The sequence below is a fragment of the Salvelinus sp. IW2-2015 genome, linkage group LG14 (assembly GCF_002910315.2).
Source record: "Salvelinus sp. IW2-2015 linkage group LG14, ASM291031v2, whole genome shotgun sequence".
In the NCBI taxonomy this organism is placed as follows: Eukaryota; Metazoa; Chordata; class Actinopteri; order Salmoniformes; family Salmonidae; genus Salvelinus; species Salvelinus sp. IW2-2015.
Genome location: NC_036854.1, coordinates 37,968,826 through 37,988,995, shown reverse-complemented (window position 1 = coordinate 37,988,995; position 20,170 = coordinate 37,968,826). Strand labels below are relative to the sequence as shown.

Sequence of the window (20,170 nt, the reverse complement as noted above, 5' to 3'; positions counted from 1 at the left end):
TGGTAACATAAATGCTAGCATAAATGTAGGTGTCAGTATAACCCTATATTCCACAGAGCAATAGCAAAGATGGTTTAGTATGAATATTGTAATGACCCGGCTGGGTCATAAAGGGAAAAGAGACGGACTCTAGGTGTGCAGGTCAGAACACAGGTTTATTCATAAACTGGGCTATTGTTCCGGCCACAACCCACGCCGCTAAATGCCGAARGTACACAATGTTACCCTGTCGGGTCAAGAGTCACTCTCATAGGAACAGATCAAGGCACGAACAGAAGAGAGAGAACAATGAGACAGTAATCCCTATTTATGCATTTCCAAATCCCGCGGTATTACCCATCATACCCCCCCAACCTTTCCATCTGTCCTGACATATTTAACCCCTGCTAGTAGCCATGAGAACCATAACACACCCACAAACACAGAACACAATACCGGGTCGTTACAATATTATCCCCAATCACGCTTGTATGCAATGTCATGGCGACGTTGGCTAGCTAAACTCCTGGGCAGAAACATGTAATCGGGTCTGTCTCTCGCGCAGTACTGCTCATGTGCATGCTATCAAATCAAAGGCACATATACAGTTGATTTTGACTAAAATGAAAACGTGTAAGTTTGTCACTTTCACGAAGTTGGAGTAGTAACATGTTCAGCTACTTAAGACATTGGCCTAACTAAGGATGAATTTTCCACTTCTCTCATTGACTTCTCTAACCCCAAACCCGGTCTGGTCTGCCGAGTCTGCTTCACAAGCGTTCCTAGAAGTTATGCGATGTTGGGCCTCTGGGTTTAAAAAAGTTTTGGCAATAGCCTCGTATGTTCATTTGTAATATTTGATGTCCCAAATCCCCTTCATAAAGTACAACACACAAACAGACAGTAAGCAAACGATTTAATTCTGAATATTTATTGACACTTAAAATGCTGCATATTGCTTTACTCAGGCAAATGGCATCAGGTGTGTAAAATTAAGAACAACAAGTGTGAATTGAATTTAAAAACGTTCATGTTTTTGCCAACATGTAAACTTTCCCTTTCCACAAACAGGTCAGGGGTGCTGCTGAGTGTTTTCTAGTATATTTTTCTCTTTGGGTGAACATTGGACCCCATATCTTCATTACATTTGGAACATTGTAATAAAAACAAAAACATTCAAATCATAAAAAGCAACACATATCTTCACAGATTTGACATGTATTGTAAAAGATCAACAACAAAAGTAAACACTAGCCATCACCCAAACATTTTTTGGAACATCTTGAATACATTTATAGGATTCAGGGCTCAGTTCACCGAATCATCTCTGTAGGCTGTATTTCCCCATCTTTCATTCAGTAAAAACTTGCAAAATGAGAGAACTAGTATTTTGAAAGCCTATCTTGTACAATCACCAGGGGTGTGTACTTTCTATTGGTTTTTATTAATAAACATGAACATTACTTGAAGAAACACACAATTACAATGAAATGAGAGACGTAAGGTATTCATGTCTATTTGCACTGCCCATATTGCAACGATGCTGATTATTATCAAGTATAATTTCCCTAATTGGATATTTCTGTGCTGGGTGTTAGCAACAGTTGTTTCACATGTTCACAATCATCATCGCTGGATAACATAATGAACAACAAGTACAGAAGAATAKTAATGGGGTTAGACATCATGTACATGTCCAGGATTTTTAAAAAGAAACAAAATACAGCTTGCAATAAATTTGCTATTTGTTTACAGTGATCTCCATGCAATACCACATGCATTTATAGAGGGTGTGTGAAGAGAGGAACATGATCATGCATGAGTATACCGCCACAACCATAGACAGACTGTATGGCCACAACACACAGTACTGAGGGCTGATGTTCTCATTATGACTATATACCAAAACTCTACCATAGCTTTCTTTCCATAATCCCTCCCTCCGTAACCATATTTCCCCCCATCCTTTCAGATCAGTGAACATCGAGGAGAGTTGATAAGAAGAGGATAGTAGAACATGGTCAGGGTTTGTACAGTTTAGTTCAACGGAAATGTACAGCGCTTCAGTTAACACCGCTCTATACTGGCACACATTTCACTGAGAAATAGTTTATTACTGTACAATCATTGCCATAATCCACCCCACACAATTGTATAAAATGATGCAATCCTTTTCAGAATGAATGTGTTGAAATTACATTGAGGCGGGCTTATCAAAACAAACACTGTAGAAAGAACATATTTTGGACATTCCATTGGAAAAGCGGTAACAAAAGCTCACTGTGCAATTAAAATCTGATTTTAAAAAGGCAACCATCACAAAAGAAGACTGGAGAACATGACAAGGCCAAATATGATGACTTGAGTTCCCTATTTTGTTTCACAGACCATTAAAAATATGCTTTTGTGTCCACCATAGAACTGAAAGTACAGTCAAAATTCAAGTACACAAGTTTTTGAAAAGTAAACTTTTCATTTGGGTGAGGACAATGCAAGTAGTTCCTTATCCTCACACAAACATTTGTCATCCTTCTACTTTGTGTTAAATAGTCATTCAGTCAGTAAAATACTAATGTAGTACGACACACCCTCTTTTCCAAAGACTGTGCACGTAAGTTGTGTGTGTGTGTACGCACTATACTCAACTGCTCAGTGAGAAAGCAAGTATATAACATTGATTATAAATGCATGTCACTGTATCATGAAAGCTTTTCCTCATAAATGTACATCATGAATACCTCTATGCCATTCATCTCCTTAAATAATATATGTAGTTACAAACATTGACGTGCTGCCCCAGTACATAACTGGTAAAAAATAAATACCATTTGATACAGTTCAGAAGAAGTTCCTTACCACAAGATCCGAGAACAAGGGACATAACCATCCAATAACATTGTCTCAATGGCCCCTCATCCAAAAATGGAGGAAACTCTAGTTTCATATTGATCTGAGACCCAGTAATTAAAGTTAATTGCAGCATGCCCCAGTTGACAGTGCATGTATGTTGATAGACAGTATGTATGTAAATTAGAACGAGAAAAACAACTTGTAACCATACACATTATGAGATTATGGCATTCAAACTCTCAAATTATTGAAATGTTGAGGACATTGGCGATACCAGCAAAATGCACTGACCGCCGTCCTCTTTTTGATTAAAACAAAATATTAAAAATATATATTTAAACTCAAAATCCCCCAAAATCTGTAACCCAGCTGGGCAAATATAAGGAATGGATTCATGCATTTCCTCTTTAACTTTCCCTTTTTCCCATGGAGTGAGAGGCCTTACTCCATTTGAGCCGGGGATATATCGGTCTTCTTCAGCATTGGCTCAGTTTCAGAGTGACTCCTTGAGAGTGAATGACATAGAGCCAAGAGCCAAGAGCTGAGCTGAAAGGAATCAAGGTTTAATTGCACTAGATGTCCATCCATTTCTGACAGACGCTGTGTGTTTGGGTTTAAAGGGGAAGTTGCTACACCCTGTCCTCCCTCAGCAGACAGACAGCAGCATGGGCTTTTTAATGACACAGACCATTACTGAAATACTTCCTGCATTGGTTCCTCTGTGTTCAAAATGTTTATATTCAACCTCTGTGATTCAGGCAACCAGAAAAGATATACAGTTGAAGTCGAAAGTTTACATACACTTAGTTTGGATTAAACCTTGTTTTTCAACAACTCCACAAATTTCTTGTTAACAAACTATAGTTTTGGCAAGTCGGTTAGGACATCTACTTTGTGCATGACACAAGTAATTTTCCCAACAATTGTTTACAGACAGATTATTTCACTTGTAATTCACTGTAAATCACAATTCCAGTGGGTCAAAAGTTTACATACACTCAGTTGACTGTGCATTTAAACAGCTTGGAAAATTCCAGAAAAGTATGTCATGGCATTAGAAGCTTCTGATAGGCTGATTGACATAATTTGAGTCAATTGGAGGTGTACCTGTGGATGTATTTCAAGGCCCACCTTCAAACTCAGTGCCTCTTTGCTTGACATCATTGGAAAATTAAAAGAAATCAGCCAAGACCTCAGACATTTTTTTGGTAGACCTCCACAAGTCTGGTTCATCCTTGGGAGCAATTTCTAAACGCCTGAAGGTACCACGTTCATCTGTACAAACAAAAGTACGCAAGTATAAACATCATGGGACCACGCAGCCGTCATACCGCTCAGGAAGGAGATGCGTTTTGTCTCCTAGAGATTAACGTACTTTGGTGCAAAAAGTGTAAATCAATCTCAGAACAACAGCAAAGGACCTTGTGAAGATGCTGGAAGAAACAGGTACAAAAGTATCTATATCCACAGTAAAACGAGTCCTATATSGACATAACCTGAAAGGCCGCTCAGCAAGGAAGAAGCCACTGCTCCAAAACCGCCATAAAAAAGCCAGAATATGGTTTGCAACTACAAATGGGGCCAAAGATTGTACTTTTTGGAGAAATGTCCTCTGGTCCGATGAAACAAAAACAGAACTGTTTGGCTATAATGACCATCATTATGTTTGGAGGAAAAAGGGGGATGCTTGCAAGCCGAAGAACACCATCCCAACCGTGAAGCACAGGGGTGGCAGCATCCTGTTGTGGGGGTGCTTTGCTGCAGGAGGGACTGGGTGCACTTCACAATATAGATGGCATCATGGGGGAGGAAAATGATGTGGATATATTGAAGCAACATCTGAAGACATCAGTCAGGAACTTAAAGCTTGGTCGCAAAAGGGTCTTCCAAATGGACAATGACCCCAAGCATACTTCCAAAGTTGTGGCAAAATGGCTTAAGGACAACAAAGTCAAGGTATTGGAGTGGCCATCACAAGGCCCTGACCTAAATTCTATAGAATATTTGTGGGCAGAACTGAAAAAGCGTGTGCGAGCAAGGAGGCCTACAAACCTGACTCAGTTACACCAGCTCTGTCAGGAGGAACGGGCCAAAATTCACCCAACTTATTGTGGGAAGCTTGTGGAAGGCTACCCGAAACATTTGACCCAAGTTAAACAATTTAAAGGCAATGCTACCAAATACTAATTGAGTGTATGTAAACTTCTGACCCACTGGGAATGTGATGAAAGAAATAAAAGCCGAAATAAATCATTCTACTATTATTCTGACATTTCACATTCTTACAATAAAGTGGTGATTCTAACTGATCTAAGACAGGGAACTTTTACTAGGATTAAATGTCAGGAATTGTGAAAAGCTGAGTTTAAATGTATTTGGCTAAGGTGTATGTAAACTTCCGACTTCAAATGTATATAAAAAGCCAAATGAAAGGGAGGTGCTTCAAGTTGTTTTGAGGAGCACAGGACCATTCACACATTTGAGTCTATGGTCTAGAACAAGCAGTAAACGTTTGACTTGGTGAAGCGTTTGGGAAAAACGGACATCATCCCAGACATGCTGCTTTGTGAGAAAATGCAACAGAAAAGTAAATTTGCCATGCACAGGAAGTATTGCTAAGAGGCAGTTATACATATCACTGCCCAAGATATTGCCCCTTTGTCCACATCAATGTCCTGCGTCCACTACCATAAAGTTCAGTCAGTGCAAGACTTAGCTTTTTGTAAGTTAGTTGACACTGAAACAGTAGTCCCAGTCAGGTAAAGTTACTAATCCAATTGTGCACTAAAAGGGGACAGTGGTTCAATGGGCTCTCCCTACCCATAACATCAACCAATCTCTTGCTTTTTAGTCAGTCTTTCCGTTCTCCTGTGTCCCCACTTTGTGTCGTCGGGCCGAGCGCATGACCTTGTAGCAGCCGCGGGCGATCTTGTGCATCCACATGACGTTCATGACATCCAGACAAATGCTGGAGATGATCCAGGCAGCGCGGCCTCCCGGTGGGACGCGGTAGAAAGCTTCGGTGCCATACACGGACCACATGCGGCTGTAGTAGAGGGGCATGACGGCAATGCGAACCAGGAAGAAGACAACGGCCATGGCCATCCCATTAGCGATGTTGGGCCTGGAGGACTTGGAGTAACCTAACACTTCAAAGAACCAGCTGGAAGAAAGACAGTCAGTACAATGATGTAGAGGAGGAGAAAAACTGAAGTTAACTCTGGGCTTAATGGGATTCAAACAATATAAAGGGTAATCTCTCACAGATGGACAGAAAAACTTTAAAACATCCAGTTAAATCAATATATGAAAGTAATTGTCCAGTGTTCCCAGATTTGTATGAAATATGACCTATAATTACAATATGAGTGAAATAATTTTTGTTAATAAGCATGTTAAAAAGCAGCTTTTCTGTGTTGGAATGGTGTGGGCGTACCCCAACAGGTGTGGGCGTATAGTGGTCAGTAAAAATATTCACGCGAAACGACCGCTGATCGACCAGTTCACATCATCCTCTATGAGGAAAAAMAAAGTATTTAAACAGTCTGTTTGAGATACAAGTTTGAGGTGGAGTTTGTTTTTTTCCCTCTCCAATTTATGCTTTGGCCACATACGAGTATAGGATGAGTCAACAACATTATTTCGATGTGAGTTAGCAGAATATTAAAAGTGAGATTTTCACCGGACAGTTACTTAACAAATGAATAGGGTTTATTTTTTCAGCAGCTGCTTTGCAGGGCTTCTGAGCCAATTGGTCATGAGTGTCACTGTCCTGTCTAAACTCAGGCCTTAGTGTGGTTGGTACCTAATATAGACATATTCAATGGGTTTATATACATCTGCTACCTACCGCTGGTTGACACACGGCGTGGAGAACTCTGCAAGCAGACGGAAGTTAGCAAAATAAGGCAACATTCCTTGTCCCTGGAAGAACAGGGTAAAAAGAGGAAAATGGAGAGAAACAATGAACCAGGAAAGAAAGGTACTCAAAATGCTTTCATTTGATCAAACATCACATCAGTATAGTTAAGGGAGGCCTTCACACCATGTGTGTACAGAAAGATTAATCCAACATCAATAACAAAAGAACACATGATAATGGTAAAAACAGTTTTTTGGGGAAAACGATCTCACTTTTACCATACTGAACTTTTCAATTAATTAAGGAGACATTTTGGAGGGGTTTGGATCTAAAATTAAATCATTTAAATCACTTTCTGATTATAGGTCTGCTCCGTGGCTATTTTTCAGGAGACTCAGCTAATGTCTTCAGGCTTTTTAAGGGTCCACATTTAGTCTGTGTTCTTATTTCATCTTCAGTAGACCCCAATATACAGAGTGCTCATTCATATCATTGAGGGTATATTTACGATGACAGCCTCGATGACAGCAATGAGGTTCCAGGACTAAAAGAACACATGAAGTTAGTGACTCAGTAAAAAAACGGTGTCGGTGAAACAGCTAAATTACAGTCCCTTCACACATGCACACGCACACGCACACACAACATGAATGGGTTGGCAACATTTCTAATAGCATAGTGTTAAGTAAAGCTCAGCATAGTGTGGAAGTACAGCCAGGGTTTGACGTGTAGACATTCAGCTACTAGCCAAATGAGCAATGATTATCCATGCATAAGAGCGATGCTTATAATCACAAGCTGTTATAGGAAGGTATCGACCCTATATTATCACCCTCGGACATGTGTGCTGGTATCAGCTCGCTCTCTGCCCGGGTGGTATACAAATCTGCAAGTCTATACAAGTCTCATTTCCATATCCTATTGGTATTTCAGGCTTAACACAGGGCAAGATTATCCAAATAGCACACACCAAAAGTGGAAACTTACCTTATAAGACTGAAACAAAAGTTCATACGTGGCATATACTTACTCTCAAGATATGGACATGGTTCAAGATATACCAGAGAGGATATGAACTTTCCCAGCATCTCCATGCTAGGACCTCTAGGTACTGGTAAATCCATACGGTTACTGGACAGATAGGTCATATCTGCTCAGTGTAGCACAACAGCAATAACAGCAGACAAGACAGGAAGGATTCAGTCTAGAGGAGTCAGGCCTGGTCTTAAGCTTTTACATTTTACACAACCTAATTTGAATTGGGTAGTTTTTGCATGAATGTTTTGCTGGTAATTGTGGGACTATATTATTTTAAGAAACCGTATTAGCAAAGGATAGAGAGACAGACCATAGAGAAAGTTAGAGGTCGCAACATTGTATCTGTCCCATTATGGCATATGTGAGAGTATGGGCAGCGCCATTGAGGCCATCTCCATTTTGAAGTAGTCAATTTACCTCTTCTACGACTTCTATGAGTTGGTAAACAAATGGAAAGGGTGCATACTGCCACCTGGCGTGGGTTGTTTGAACAGGTATAAACCCAAGGTTGSCGATTTACTGCCACCTGCAATTATGGAATGTTTGCTCACAAGTATAATTCATTGGCTGATCCCCTAAACCATAGGAAGTCCCACCCAGTTGACTACTTCAAAATGTTGAATGTCCTTAATGGCGCTGCCCATTCTTTAAACTGGCTTTTTGGCACTAGAGTCCTCTTATCTATCTCTATGAGACAGACAGATTAGAGAGAAAGGTGCAACTATAGTTAGAAGCATAAAGAAGCAACAACATTGATAACATGCGCTTTAGAAATCAAACAGCAATCAAATARTAGCCTATGAATTAGTTTGCTTGTTCTGGGTATAGCCTTATTGTTTTTACAATGATCTAATATGCCATAATCTACATCTACATAAAACAGCTGGGTCAATTAATAATAGTCACCAAATTAACAACATACTGACATAACAGCTTTGATAGAAAGCCACACCAAAAAAGTAAAATCCATCAACTAGTAAATTATAAAGGGCTTTTAAGTTGAACGGATTGTAGCAAATGTGTATAGTATGTCCCAAAGTTACTTGGTTTTTGTATTTTGCTAAGTAATAACAAGCATGACTGTACTAAGCAGTCATGAGTGTCCAGTGACAGTATGGCCTACACCAGTATGGCCTTTAAAAAAATAATCCGCTTTCACATTTTCTCTCAAATGTACATTGAAATGCATTGTACCTCAGAGTAGTTTTGCAATGCATACACTGTATATTTTTGTCGTTCAAGTTGGATATGAATACAATTTGCATACAACGCTAAGGGATAAACTCAGCTAAGCTTATTGTAGAAAGATTTAAGGTTATGGGTTGGTTTGAAACAAGGCCACTCTTAAAACAGAGACACGTGAGGCTTGAAGTTAAGTAGGCAAGCACTCACAGAGCTAAAGCATTACAGTGAGGACACATTCATAGACGAGACACATTGAAGCATCATTCATGGCAAAGTGTTATTATTATCATCATCATCATCATCAACATTTCAGTTATTCTCAAGGGTCCTCTGCCATAACAGTCTAGGAAGAAGCAGCTTTGGAAATAGTGGGGCAGAGGACAAGGGTTTGAGAGAAAGGAGGCAGAACTCATCTCTGCCACAAACCAGTAAGAGGCAGTAACGTTGTTTTGGCATGCACATACAGTACTGTTAGAGACCCCTCCACCAACATTGGGAATGCCCGGACAAATGGAGGCATGCACAGCTCAGCTCAGTCCAGCTCAGTCCAGCTCCATAAAAGGCTGAGGGATCAGTGAAATAAATGCAGGACTTAAGGGAAAGGTGAGGAGGAAGGGAAGGAGGGTGTCGGCCATTACCATCATTAAGCATTCCATGCAAAAAATACCAACACTGTTATGAGCTACAGAACCTGGTGATCTGGATGGTTACAGACCAAGGGTGAACAGCAGTGTCCTGGATGGCTGGGCGTACAACCTGTTTCACCATTATAACCAGTGGTTATAACCAGGTCCATTGTCACTGTCCAGACAAACAAGCATGTTCCTTGACTAGACAGTGCCAATTAAGCATGGTAATACCCAAAAATCAACAAACATATCAGTCATTCTTTCAATCCAAATTATCCCTAATGATCATCCTAACCAACATGTATGCATACTTCTTGTATCATAACCTCAACCCTTTTCACAGTCAATCACAATCCCTAACATGAGACAAAACATTACCAACGAAAGCAATTCCCAATAACTTCCAACACATAGGCTATCTAATTTCACGAGAACACAAGAGTCCTGCTCCTGGGTGAACGATACTGTCAAGCCAACAGTATGGCCCTATACTATTCTAATGATTCCCATACACATATATTCAACAGCTGAGGATTAGCTAATGAGATGCATTAGAAGAACATGTGAAAATAGTTCCAGCGGGCTAGCGCCACATGTTCTCACTAGCAGAGTCCTAGCAGAGCTAATAGGAACACAACTATGTTAACATGTTAGCACTCTCCTTACACCCAATCTCCTGGCCCTGTCATCACAATCACCCAGCATGACATGGCACAGCTGTTCACCTTTAGTTGTCTCTTTCCCATCTTGCCTGCATGTTCTGCTATTGGACAATAGGGAACTCACCAGTACATAGTAGTAAGCATATAACGCTGCCAGGTGGTGCACGACAAAAAACTTGTCGCCTATCGCCTTCCAATAGTAAAATATTAGCAGCAGATCTGGAAACAGACGAAAAGAACAACATAATATTAAACAGAGCATATTGCATCAAGTTGAACAAAAGTGTTAAGAAATGCAACAACAACAAAAATTCTGGTACAGACAAAAAAGGCAAAACAAAACCGATTTTGCCAAAAGAAAACCAATTTTGCCAATGTCGCCCGAAGAGTGGCTAGGGATTGCCAAGATGTCCTGTAGTGAACGAGGACCTTTGCAAGTGTGTATGAGACTAAAGTGTCTTTGTTCTCACCAGATATGAGGTAGCCTGTTGTCACGCCAACATTTATCTTCACAAGTGTGGGATCTCCCCTGTTGGCAGAAAAAGACAGGAAGAGACACAAATGGGTAATAGTATGTACACAACACAGTGGTTCCATCATGCACTTCAACAAAGCAACAGAGTCCTCACCAGACGGGGTCTTCATTGATGGCGTCATCAAAGAGCAGGATGTAGAGGCAGAAGAGTCCCACCACCAGGGCATGAAGCGTGGACACTGTCCTAAAAGAACACACACACACCCCTTGTCAAATCTGTGATAAAACACTTTAATAAGTGATGCAGATTAAGCGTTCCTGTGCACAGTGCAGGTGGAATTAATTGATTGGTTGCACGGCCACCGGCAGACAGACTCAGCCCAATTAGAACAGGAGATTAAACACCGTTCAGGGGTCACTCAGACAGGCAGTCAGACAGGCAGAAAGCCAGTCAGTCAGTCAAGCATGTTAGACAGGTTGTCAAGTAAATCAGGCGCTCAGGTGGACTCAGTTAGGCTGCATCTACTGTAAGCCAGGTCTGCGCTCCTCCTGTAACTACCCACATCAACATCTCCCTGCCAGTCTGCTAGAGAAAGACCACTACAGAACCTTCACAGACAGGGTCATCTGAGGGTAACCTGTAATCTTCAAGACAGCTGTGGCTTTGCAGTATACAGTACACTCTGCTATGGACAGACAAGTCAATAGTCAATAAATGGACAGTTGTAATAATAATAACTGACACCATAAGGATTTTATATCATAACTGTGCATGGTACACAGTGTACCATATGGTGTGATAAGAGTGTATTTTTGTCAGATATTTTGATGAGTAAATCTGGTGAGATATGGAGCCACATTAAGTCATGAACTGTGTATAACAACTGGATGAATTGAGGAGTTGACAAATTAACAATTTAGCAGATTGTCGACACTTTACTGTAAATACTCRGACCCACAATTTGTGGATACGTTCGAAAACATGAACCAAGTGTGAACGTGCCCATTATGGAAATATGGAAGATGTCTCTAAAATGTCTCTAAAATGTATGCATTAATGTGCTGACACATGAAGCATATTATCAGTGTGTGTTGCAGCCAGTAGCCAGTGTTCTATACCTTGAGTTCCACTCCACCTTCTGCTTGTCTGCAAGGCGTAAGAAGCCAGGGCTGACACGGGTGGAGACCCAGGGACTGACCCAGTGGAAGAGCCACTGGAAGGAGAGGAAACTGGTGACCGAGATGACCAGGATGAGCTGGCTGAACAGGTCCATGGCCGCCTAAGCCCACTGGAGAGTTGGAGGAGAGAGAGGAAGGGAGAAAGAGGGTGAAAGGTGAACCGTCAGTTGGATAGATTCAACAAAACACATATAGGTTGCACTGAGACAACATATAAGCAAAACAAAGAACAACTGTGGATACAACTAGGTAGACAGGCAGTATACTAAGTTTTAGGTTACAGGCAGTAAGGAACACAAACATTTTTGGCCTAACCTCAAGCTTATCACTTATAAATCCAAATCAACAGAGTTGAACTTCACTCACCTACTATTTATCCTAAAAAAAGTGATTTTCTTCAGCCTGTGTTTATCCATTTGAATTGCACCAGACATTTCACTTCTTGCAAGTCCATGGCATGTCAGTGGTGTGACTGTCTCAGTGTGATGGTGGTAYATGTGTCAGTCAGTGAAAACCAAGTCAGTCAATGTTTAACAGAACTCACCTTTGGCTAGGTTAAACTAAGGGAGTGGAGAAGATGGGTGCTTTAGGCTAATGAACCGACATACTGGTCCAAAGAGACATACTGACATTAACAGAGGAAGTGCTGTGGAGAATATATGGTTTGTGGCTATACTGACATACGTTATGGCCAGGGACAGGGTACAGGCAAAGCATAAACTAAATACTTCACCTAGAATGTCCCCCAGGAATTGTTCCAGAGACCCTGTAGTAGATCAATACGGGTAGTAAATATGAACTGACAGTGGACTATAACACAGAGTAGGTTAAATATTAAAAGTGAAGGCATTTATTTAACTAAGCAAGTCAGCTAATGACAAATTCTTATTTTCAATGACAGCCTAGGAACAGTGGGTTAACTGCCTTGTTCAGGAGCAGAACAATAGATCTTCACCTTGTCAGCTCGGGGATTCGATCTAGCAAACTTTCGGTTACTGGCCCAACGTTCTAACCACTAGGCTACCTGCCACCCCATACCTCGTTCAAAGGCATGCATATACTGTGTATACCAAACATTAGGAACACCATCCTAATATTGAGTTGCACCCCCTTTTACCCTCAGAACAGCRTCAATTTGCCTGGGCATGGACTATACAAACTGTTGAAAGCGTTCCACAGGGATACTGGCCCATGTTGACTCCAATGCTTCCCACAGTTGTGTCAAGTTGGCTAGATGTCCTTTGGGCGGTGGACCACTCGATACACACGGGAAAAAGTTGAGTGTGAAAAAACAGTGTTGCATTTCTTGACACACTCAAACCAGTGCGCACCTACTACCATACCTCGTTCAAAGGCACTTAAATATTTTGTCTTGCTCATTCACCCTCTAAAATGGCACACACACACAATCCATGTCTCAATTGTCTCAAGGCTTAAAAATCCTTCTTTAACCGGTCTCCCTTCATCTACACTGATTGAGGTGGATATTACAGTGACATCAATAAGGGATCATAGCTTTCACCTGGATTCACCTGGTCAGTCGGTCATGGAAAGAGCAGGTGTTCTTAATGTTTTGAATACTCAGTGTAGATATGGTGTGGGTAACTGGGGCAAAATGTTCATAAATCTGACCATATAGGCCTATGCATCAAACATAAATTGTGCGTGTTTCTATTGACCTCTATTGTCAGGATTCTAGAAGGCAAACTTCAGCACACAACAGTGATGTCTGGAGTTGTACAGTTAGTCCCCATACAGTAGAAAAAATMTACTCATTCTGCTGTAGAATCTTCCTTTCAGACCCGTGCAGAGTAGAGAAAGCACTGATCCATACAGATATGCCTTTGGCTCAAACATCACCAGCCAACCAAGCACCAGCTCAGACCAGCAGAAGCCATTAKGCACACACGGTGCGCTGTGGAGATTGTCATGCTGCCTTGGGTGCTGCTGCTGCTGCGATTGGACACCCTTGAACATCCTGATGTTCTTGGCTCTTATTTCATACTGTACCATGTTGCTACATTATGAATACCAATGCATGCAGCCAGTACCTTTCATGCAGTAAAATGCAGCTACTAAAATTAGGCCTACATTTTCTACTCAGCAGCASAGCATGTTAGTTTTGATCTCCAGACGCTTTTCTACTGTATACACATGACACTTACAGTTGAAGTCGGAAGTTTACATACACCTTAGCCAAATACATTTAAACTCAGTTTCACAATTCCAAACATTTAATCCTAGTAAAAATTCCCTGTCTGAGGTCAGTTAGGATCACTCCTTTATTTTAAGAATGCGAAATGTCAGAATAATAGGAGAGAGAATGATTTATTTCAGCTTTTATTTCTTTCATCACATTCCCAGTGGGTCAGAAGTTTACATACACTCAATTAGTATTTGGTAGCATTGCCTTTAAATTGTTTAACTTGGGTCAAACGCTTCAGGTAGCCTTCCACAAGCTTCCCACAATAAGTTGGGTGAATTTTGGCCCATTCCTCCTAACAGAGCTGGTGTAACTGAGTCAGGTTGTAGGCCTCCTTGCTCACACACATGCTTTTTCAGTTCTGCCCACAAATTTTCTATAGGCTTGAGGTCAGGGCTTTGTGATGGCCACTCCAATACCTTGACTTTGTTGTCCTTAAGCCTTTGGAAGTATGCTTGGGGTCATTGTCCATTTGGAAGACCAATTTGCGACCAAGCTTTAATTCCTGATATGTCTTGAGATGTTGCTTCAATATATCCACATAATTTACCTCCCTCATGATGCATCTATATTGTGAAGAGCACCAGTAGCAAAGCACCCCCACAACATGATGCTGCCACCCCCATGCTTCACGGTTGGGATGGTGATCTTCGGCTTGCAAGCATCCCCCTTTTTCCACCAAACATAACGATGGTCATTATGGCCAAACAGTTCTATTATTGTTTCATCAGACCAGAGGACGTTTCTCCAAAATGTACAATCTTTGCCCCCATGTGCAGTTGCAAACCGTAGTCTGGCTTTTTTATGCGGTTTTGGAGCAGTGGCTTCTTCCTTGCTGAGCGGCTTTCAGGTTATGTCGATATAGGACTCGTTTTACTGTGGATATAGATACTTTGGTACCTGTTTCCTCCAGCATCTTCACAAGGTCATTTGCTGTTGTTCTGGGATTGATTTGCACTTTTCACACCAAAGTACGTTCATCTCTCGGAGACAGAACGTGTCTCCTTCCTGAGCAGTATGACGGCTGCGTGGTCCCATGGTGTTTATACTTGCATACTATTGTTTGTACAGATGAACGTGGTACCTTCAGGCGTTTGGAAATTGCTCCCAGGGATGAACCAGACTTGTGGAGGTCTACAATTGTTTTTCTGAGGTCTTGGCTGATTTCTTTTGATTTTCCCATGATGTCAAGCAAAGAGGCACTGAGTTTGAAAGAAGGCCTTGAAATACATCGACAGGTACACCTCCAATTGACTCAAATGATGTCAAATTAGCCTATCAGAAGCTTCTAATGCCATGACATCATTTTCTGGAATTTTCCAAGCTGTTTAAAGGCACAGTCAACTTACTGTATGTAAACATCTGACCCACTGGATTGTGATACAGTGAATTATAAGTGAAATAATCTGTCTGTAAATAATTGTTGGGAAAATTACTTGTGTCACAAAAGTAGACGTCCTAACCAACTTGCCAAAACTATAGTTTGTTAACAAGAAATGTGTGGAGTGGTTGAAAAACGAGTTTTAATGACTCCAACCTAAGTGTATGTAAACTTCCGACGTCAAATGTATGTACTTCATTATTATTATTGCCTATACCAGTCGATAGGCTAATGGGCTAGTACACTGTGAATCCATGGCCGAATKCATCGCTCAGATCCCAGCAGCAGTAGAGCAGAGCGTCGGTTGGGGCTATGACCCAGGAGACAGRCCGTCTCTGCCTTAGCAGTGGTGTGTGGCAGTAAACCAGCCCGATCCTGCCACTCAGAGATACATTCATCAGCACTGCAAAAAGCAAAGCAAACACACGCACACACTCACACAGGACATCTCCTGATACATTCTGAATACTCTCCCAGTGAGCCAGTTCAATCAGTGTGGTTTACAATCAAGCGCATTAGTAAATTATTATTTTTAATTTAACCTTTATTTAACTAACCAAGTCAGTTAAGAACAAATTCTTATTGACAATGACGGCTTCCACCGGCCAAACCCGGACGACGCTGGGCCAATTGTGCGCCGCCCTATGGGACTCCCAATCACGGCCGGTTGTGATACAGCCTGGAATCAAACCAGAGTGTCTGTAGTGACGCCTCAAGCACTGAGATGCAGTACCTTAGACCGCTGCGCCACTAAGGAGCCCTAGTAGTGGTGTGTGTGTATGTGTTTTCATATCATATAGGCTATGAACACTTGGACACTTCTTGGAATGGAAATGGTTCAATTTGGGCCTAGTACCAAGAAAATGTCAACAAAAACAGAGGCATGCTCCACTTTTGAATCTGTAAAACATGGCTATCCTATTGCTACACTTAGACCTATTTGTATAACCTATGCATACACGCACCACCGGGGGCCTACTCATTATACAAAACAAGGATGACGGAATTTGTTAAATGTGATACTTTGGGATGTGCCTACACAAAGTTTCACAAATATACCTAGTCAGTCAGTTCACCTAGATTTTCTCCAATTCCAGCTTCCTCAACCACAACGAAGGTCCCAGCCAACAAAGCAGTGTCATGGCTGATGTTAACAAGTGCATGTCAGCCACAGCAGGCTACTGCAGTTGGTGTGGGAGTCATGGCTCCCACTGCACTCTCTGCCTGTCTGTCACACTGGAATAATTTGCATAAAGGGCTGATTTGATTGGCTTTTGGATAAGTCAAACAGCCTCCATGTCGAACTCCAAAGATGTACATCTCTGAAACAGCTAYGCTAGACATATACCTTATCTTCCTGAAATACACTCCATCTCTAGTTCTCTCTCTGGCCTGGGTTCCATTTTAGAGGACTCCAGTGCTTTATTATATGTTATTACCATAGTGAGGAGGTCGAACCCCTCGACCAAAAAACATTTAAAAATAAAAGATCCCAGAAATGTCCATATGCATAAAAAGCTTATCTCTCAAATTTTGTGCACAAATTTATTTACATCTCTGTTAGTGAGCCTTTCTCCTTTGCCAAGATAATCCATTCACCTAAAACACMTGGCATATCAAGAAGCTGATTAAAAGCAGGTTCATTACACAGGTGTACCTTGCCGTGCTGGGGACAATAAATTGCAGTTGTGTCAGACAACACAATGCCACACATGTCTCAAGTTTTGAGGGAGTGCACAATTGGCATGCTGACTGCAGGAATGTCTACCAGAACTGTTGCCAGACAATTTAATGTTAATTTCTCTACCATAAACCATGTCGTTTTTGAGAATTTGGCAGTATGTCCAAACGGCCTCACAACTGCACACCACGTGTAACCACGCCAGCCTAGAACCTCCACGTCCGGCTTCTTCCCCTGTGGGATCATCGGAGACCAGCCATCTGGACAGCTGATGAGACTGTGGGTTTGCACAAGTGAAGGATTTCAGCACAAACTGTCAGAAATGTCTCAGGGAAGCTCATCTGCGTTCTCGTTGTCCTCACTAGGGTCTTGACCGGACAGTAGTTCAGCTTAGTAATCGACTTCAYTGGGCAAATGCTCACCTCCGATGGCACGCTAGAGAAGTGTGCTCTTCACAGATMAATCCAAATTTCAACTGTACCGGGCAGATGGAAGACGTGTGGGRGAGCGGTTTGCTGATGTCAACGTTGTGAACAGAGTGCCCCATGGTGGCGTTAGGGTTATGGTTTGTGCTGGCATAAGCTACAGACAATGAACACAATTGCATTTTATCGAATGCAATTTGAATGCACAGAGATACCGTGACGAGATCCTAAGGCCCATACATGTAATTTTGTTGTTTAAACACTTCCTTGAAATACTGTAGAATTACAATCATTCCTATGGAGGACTGCTCCTTCTGGGGAGTGCCAATATGGCTGACAGGTGGCTTCAAAGCCTCCCACTAGCCAATACATAGCATTGGCAATCCAGGGTTTATATACGTCATTGTTTTTTCTACATGTATGGACACGGTGCAGCCTTTAGTAGGTACGCTGCTGGCAGGCTTCGGCTGCGGTACAGCAAATCCAAGTCAGCCCGTGCTCATGGTTCTCACAGGGGAAGTGAAATGATAGGCTACAATGACTTTACTCATGATCATGCACACCGCAAATGCAAGTTCCTTCAACTTTCTTTTTACGGGTGCCTTTTCATTATCTGGATAGACACTTGCGGTTTCTAGCTAACATTACACCAATGAGGGGAGTGGGTTTAAATACATTATTATATAAATGATTTAACTTGTATACAATCGATTACTTTTGGGTGTCAGGTAAAATGTATAGGAGTAAAAAGTACATATTTTATTTAGGAATGTTGTGGAGTAAAAGTTGTCAAAAACATAAATAGTAAAGTAAAGATACCCAAGAAAACTACTTTAGTAGCCTACTTCAAAGTATTTTACTTATTTACTTTACACCACTGGATGCAGCACATGAAACACATGCAGGGGCAGTTATATGATTTGGTTTGACACAGAGACACACGCAGTGCTTCCTAGGGCACATAGATGTCAATTCCTTGCAGGAGCCAGGCAAGGACACTGAGGTCAAATGTCAACATATAGAGACAGCTGACGCATAATGGTGTCCATAGTGCAATTCAGCAACAGTTTTTGCCTCACTATGAAATCTATATAACRACCACTCAGTGTGTCAATGCTGCTGATGACAGTTGTTCAACTCACCTTCTACAGTTGGCCTATGCATTCATATTATTTGAATGTGAGAATGAAACGAGGGTTTGAATAAGGGGGCAGTTAGTAGCCTAGGTAATTGTAATACAAGCAGCCTAATAAATCTACAAGTAGCCTAATAAACAACAAAAGTTGGAATAGGCCTAGGTCAAGATACATCCAGGGTCATGCAGTTGCCTCAACAAGGTAGAGGAAACGAAAACAAACTGCCTCAACACATGTAATGACTTTTACAAGTATTTTCAAATAAGTCATGGGAGTGGCCACACGAAGAAGAAGTAATGGGGGTTTGAGTGTGCATGGCAGTCATGATGGAAACGTTAACATTTTCAGCAATGAGACAACACATGGTAGCAGTTTTTTTGGGGGATTCTTGTTCACAAAACATAAAAACACATCCAACACAATATTTAGGCTATTTGGCGCAAATGCATTAAACTATTACTTATTTTGCATTATTTTCTAGATAAGAACAAATCGCCTACGGAAACAACTGCCCCACAAGCCTATTTTGCGTCGGTCAACTCAAGTCAGAATATTTTTTTTCTACAATGTTGCTAAATGTGGCGATACGTTGGATGTTATGGTCTTTACTTGCAAATCATCACCCAACAAAATGTAGGCTATTAATCGCAGCATCTGCTGTGACGTAACGTGTAATATTGCAATTACACGGCAGATGCATTACAATAAAAGATCATGCAGTCAATCGATGCAATATAATGTTAATGTAAAACAATGTAACCAACAACAACATGAATGGGCCAGTTCACGCCGCATTGTCCGAACCGCAGCATTCCCTTTAAATGTCAAAGAATAACTAATATAAAAAATATATATAGTCTATGCTTAAATTATAAACGCACATAGCCTAAATAGACACAAATCCTCGAGACTTACCTGTCATTCAAATATGTTCAGCACTCAACTGGTTTGTGATGGTGCTAAGGCATAGCAAATTCTGTCGAATGCCATGTTTAATCATTTTGTTCAAACGGATAGCTCTCTGACTCATAACCTACTAGCTTGCTTCTACCTAGCAAAAGGATGCCGGACCATTGTTCTAAATTGCAATGAAATGAATGATAAATCCACCCCACAAAACACGCATTTTGACAGCGGTGTGGGATGCAGCAGAGTAGCCTAACCTCATAACTGATGGTCGTTTATGGAAGTGACGGGGCAGGTTACTGTAGGGTAGTGATGTGCAGTTCGCGAATGATTCGTTCTTTTTTAACGATTCTTTTTACTGACTCGAGAGTCATAATTCGTTTTTATACGTTGCAGAGACGTGCTAAGACCACCACTTGTCTGTCTGTCATATGTGCGCAAAATTTTTTTACTATGAGTTAGAGAGGGAAAATACATGTTTAGAATTGACAATTGATCGCATGGTGCAAGTATGACTGCAATTAATGTATTATTGAATATTGTGATGGACAAAGCATTGTAAAACCAAAACGTACACAG

At 41.2% G+C, this 20,170-nt stretch overlaps 1 protein-coding gene across 3 annotated transcripts; it reads right to left on the bottom strand.

Annotated features, from left to right (window-relative positions):
• Nucleotides 1-878: 878 nt before the first annotated feature.
• On the bottom strand, nucleotides 879-19,884 carry tlcd4a (TLC domain containing 4a). 3 transcript variants are annotated; one of them, XM_024000687.3, is made up of 7 exons: nucleotides 19,601-19,884; nucleotides 11,800-11,969; nucleotides 10,835-10,924; nucleotides 10,676-10,734; nucleotides 10,330-10,424; nucleotides 6,680-6,753; nucleotides 879-5,992 (listed from the first exon to the last, which is right to left on the bottom strand). In XM_024000687.3, exons 2-7 carry the CDS (start codon nucleotides 11,952-11,954, stop codon nucleotides 5,677-5,679), a joined length of 789 nt encoding a protein of 262 aa, XP_023856455.1. In that variant the 5' UTR covers nucleotides 11,955-11,969; nucleotides 19,601-19,884; the 3' UTR covers nucleotides 879-5,676. The 3 variants fall into 3 exon arrangements, with proteins under 3 accessions (XP_023856455.1, XP_023856456.1, XP_023856454.1); XM_024000688.3 differs by lacking the exon at nucleotides 19,601-19,884 and adding an exon at nucleotides 12,230-12,358; XM_024000686.3 differs by lacking the exon at nucleotides 19,601-19,884 and adding an exon at nucleotides 12,226-12,357.
• Between the last annotated feature and the right edge of the window lie 286 nt (nucleotides 19,885-20,170).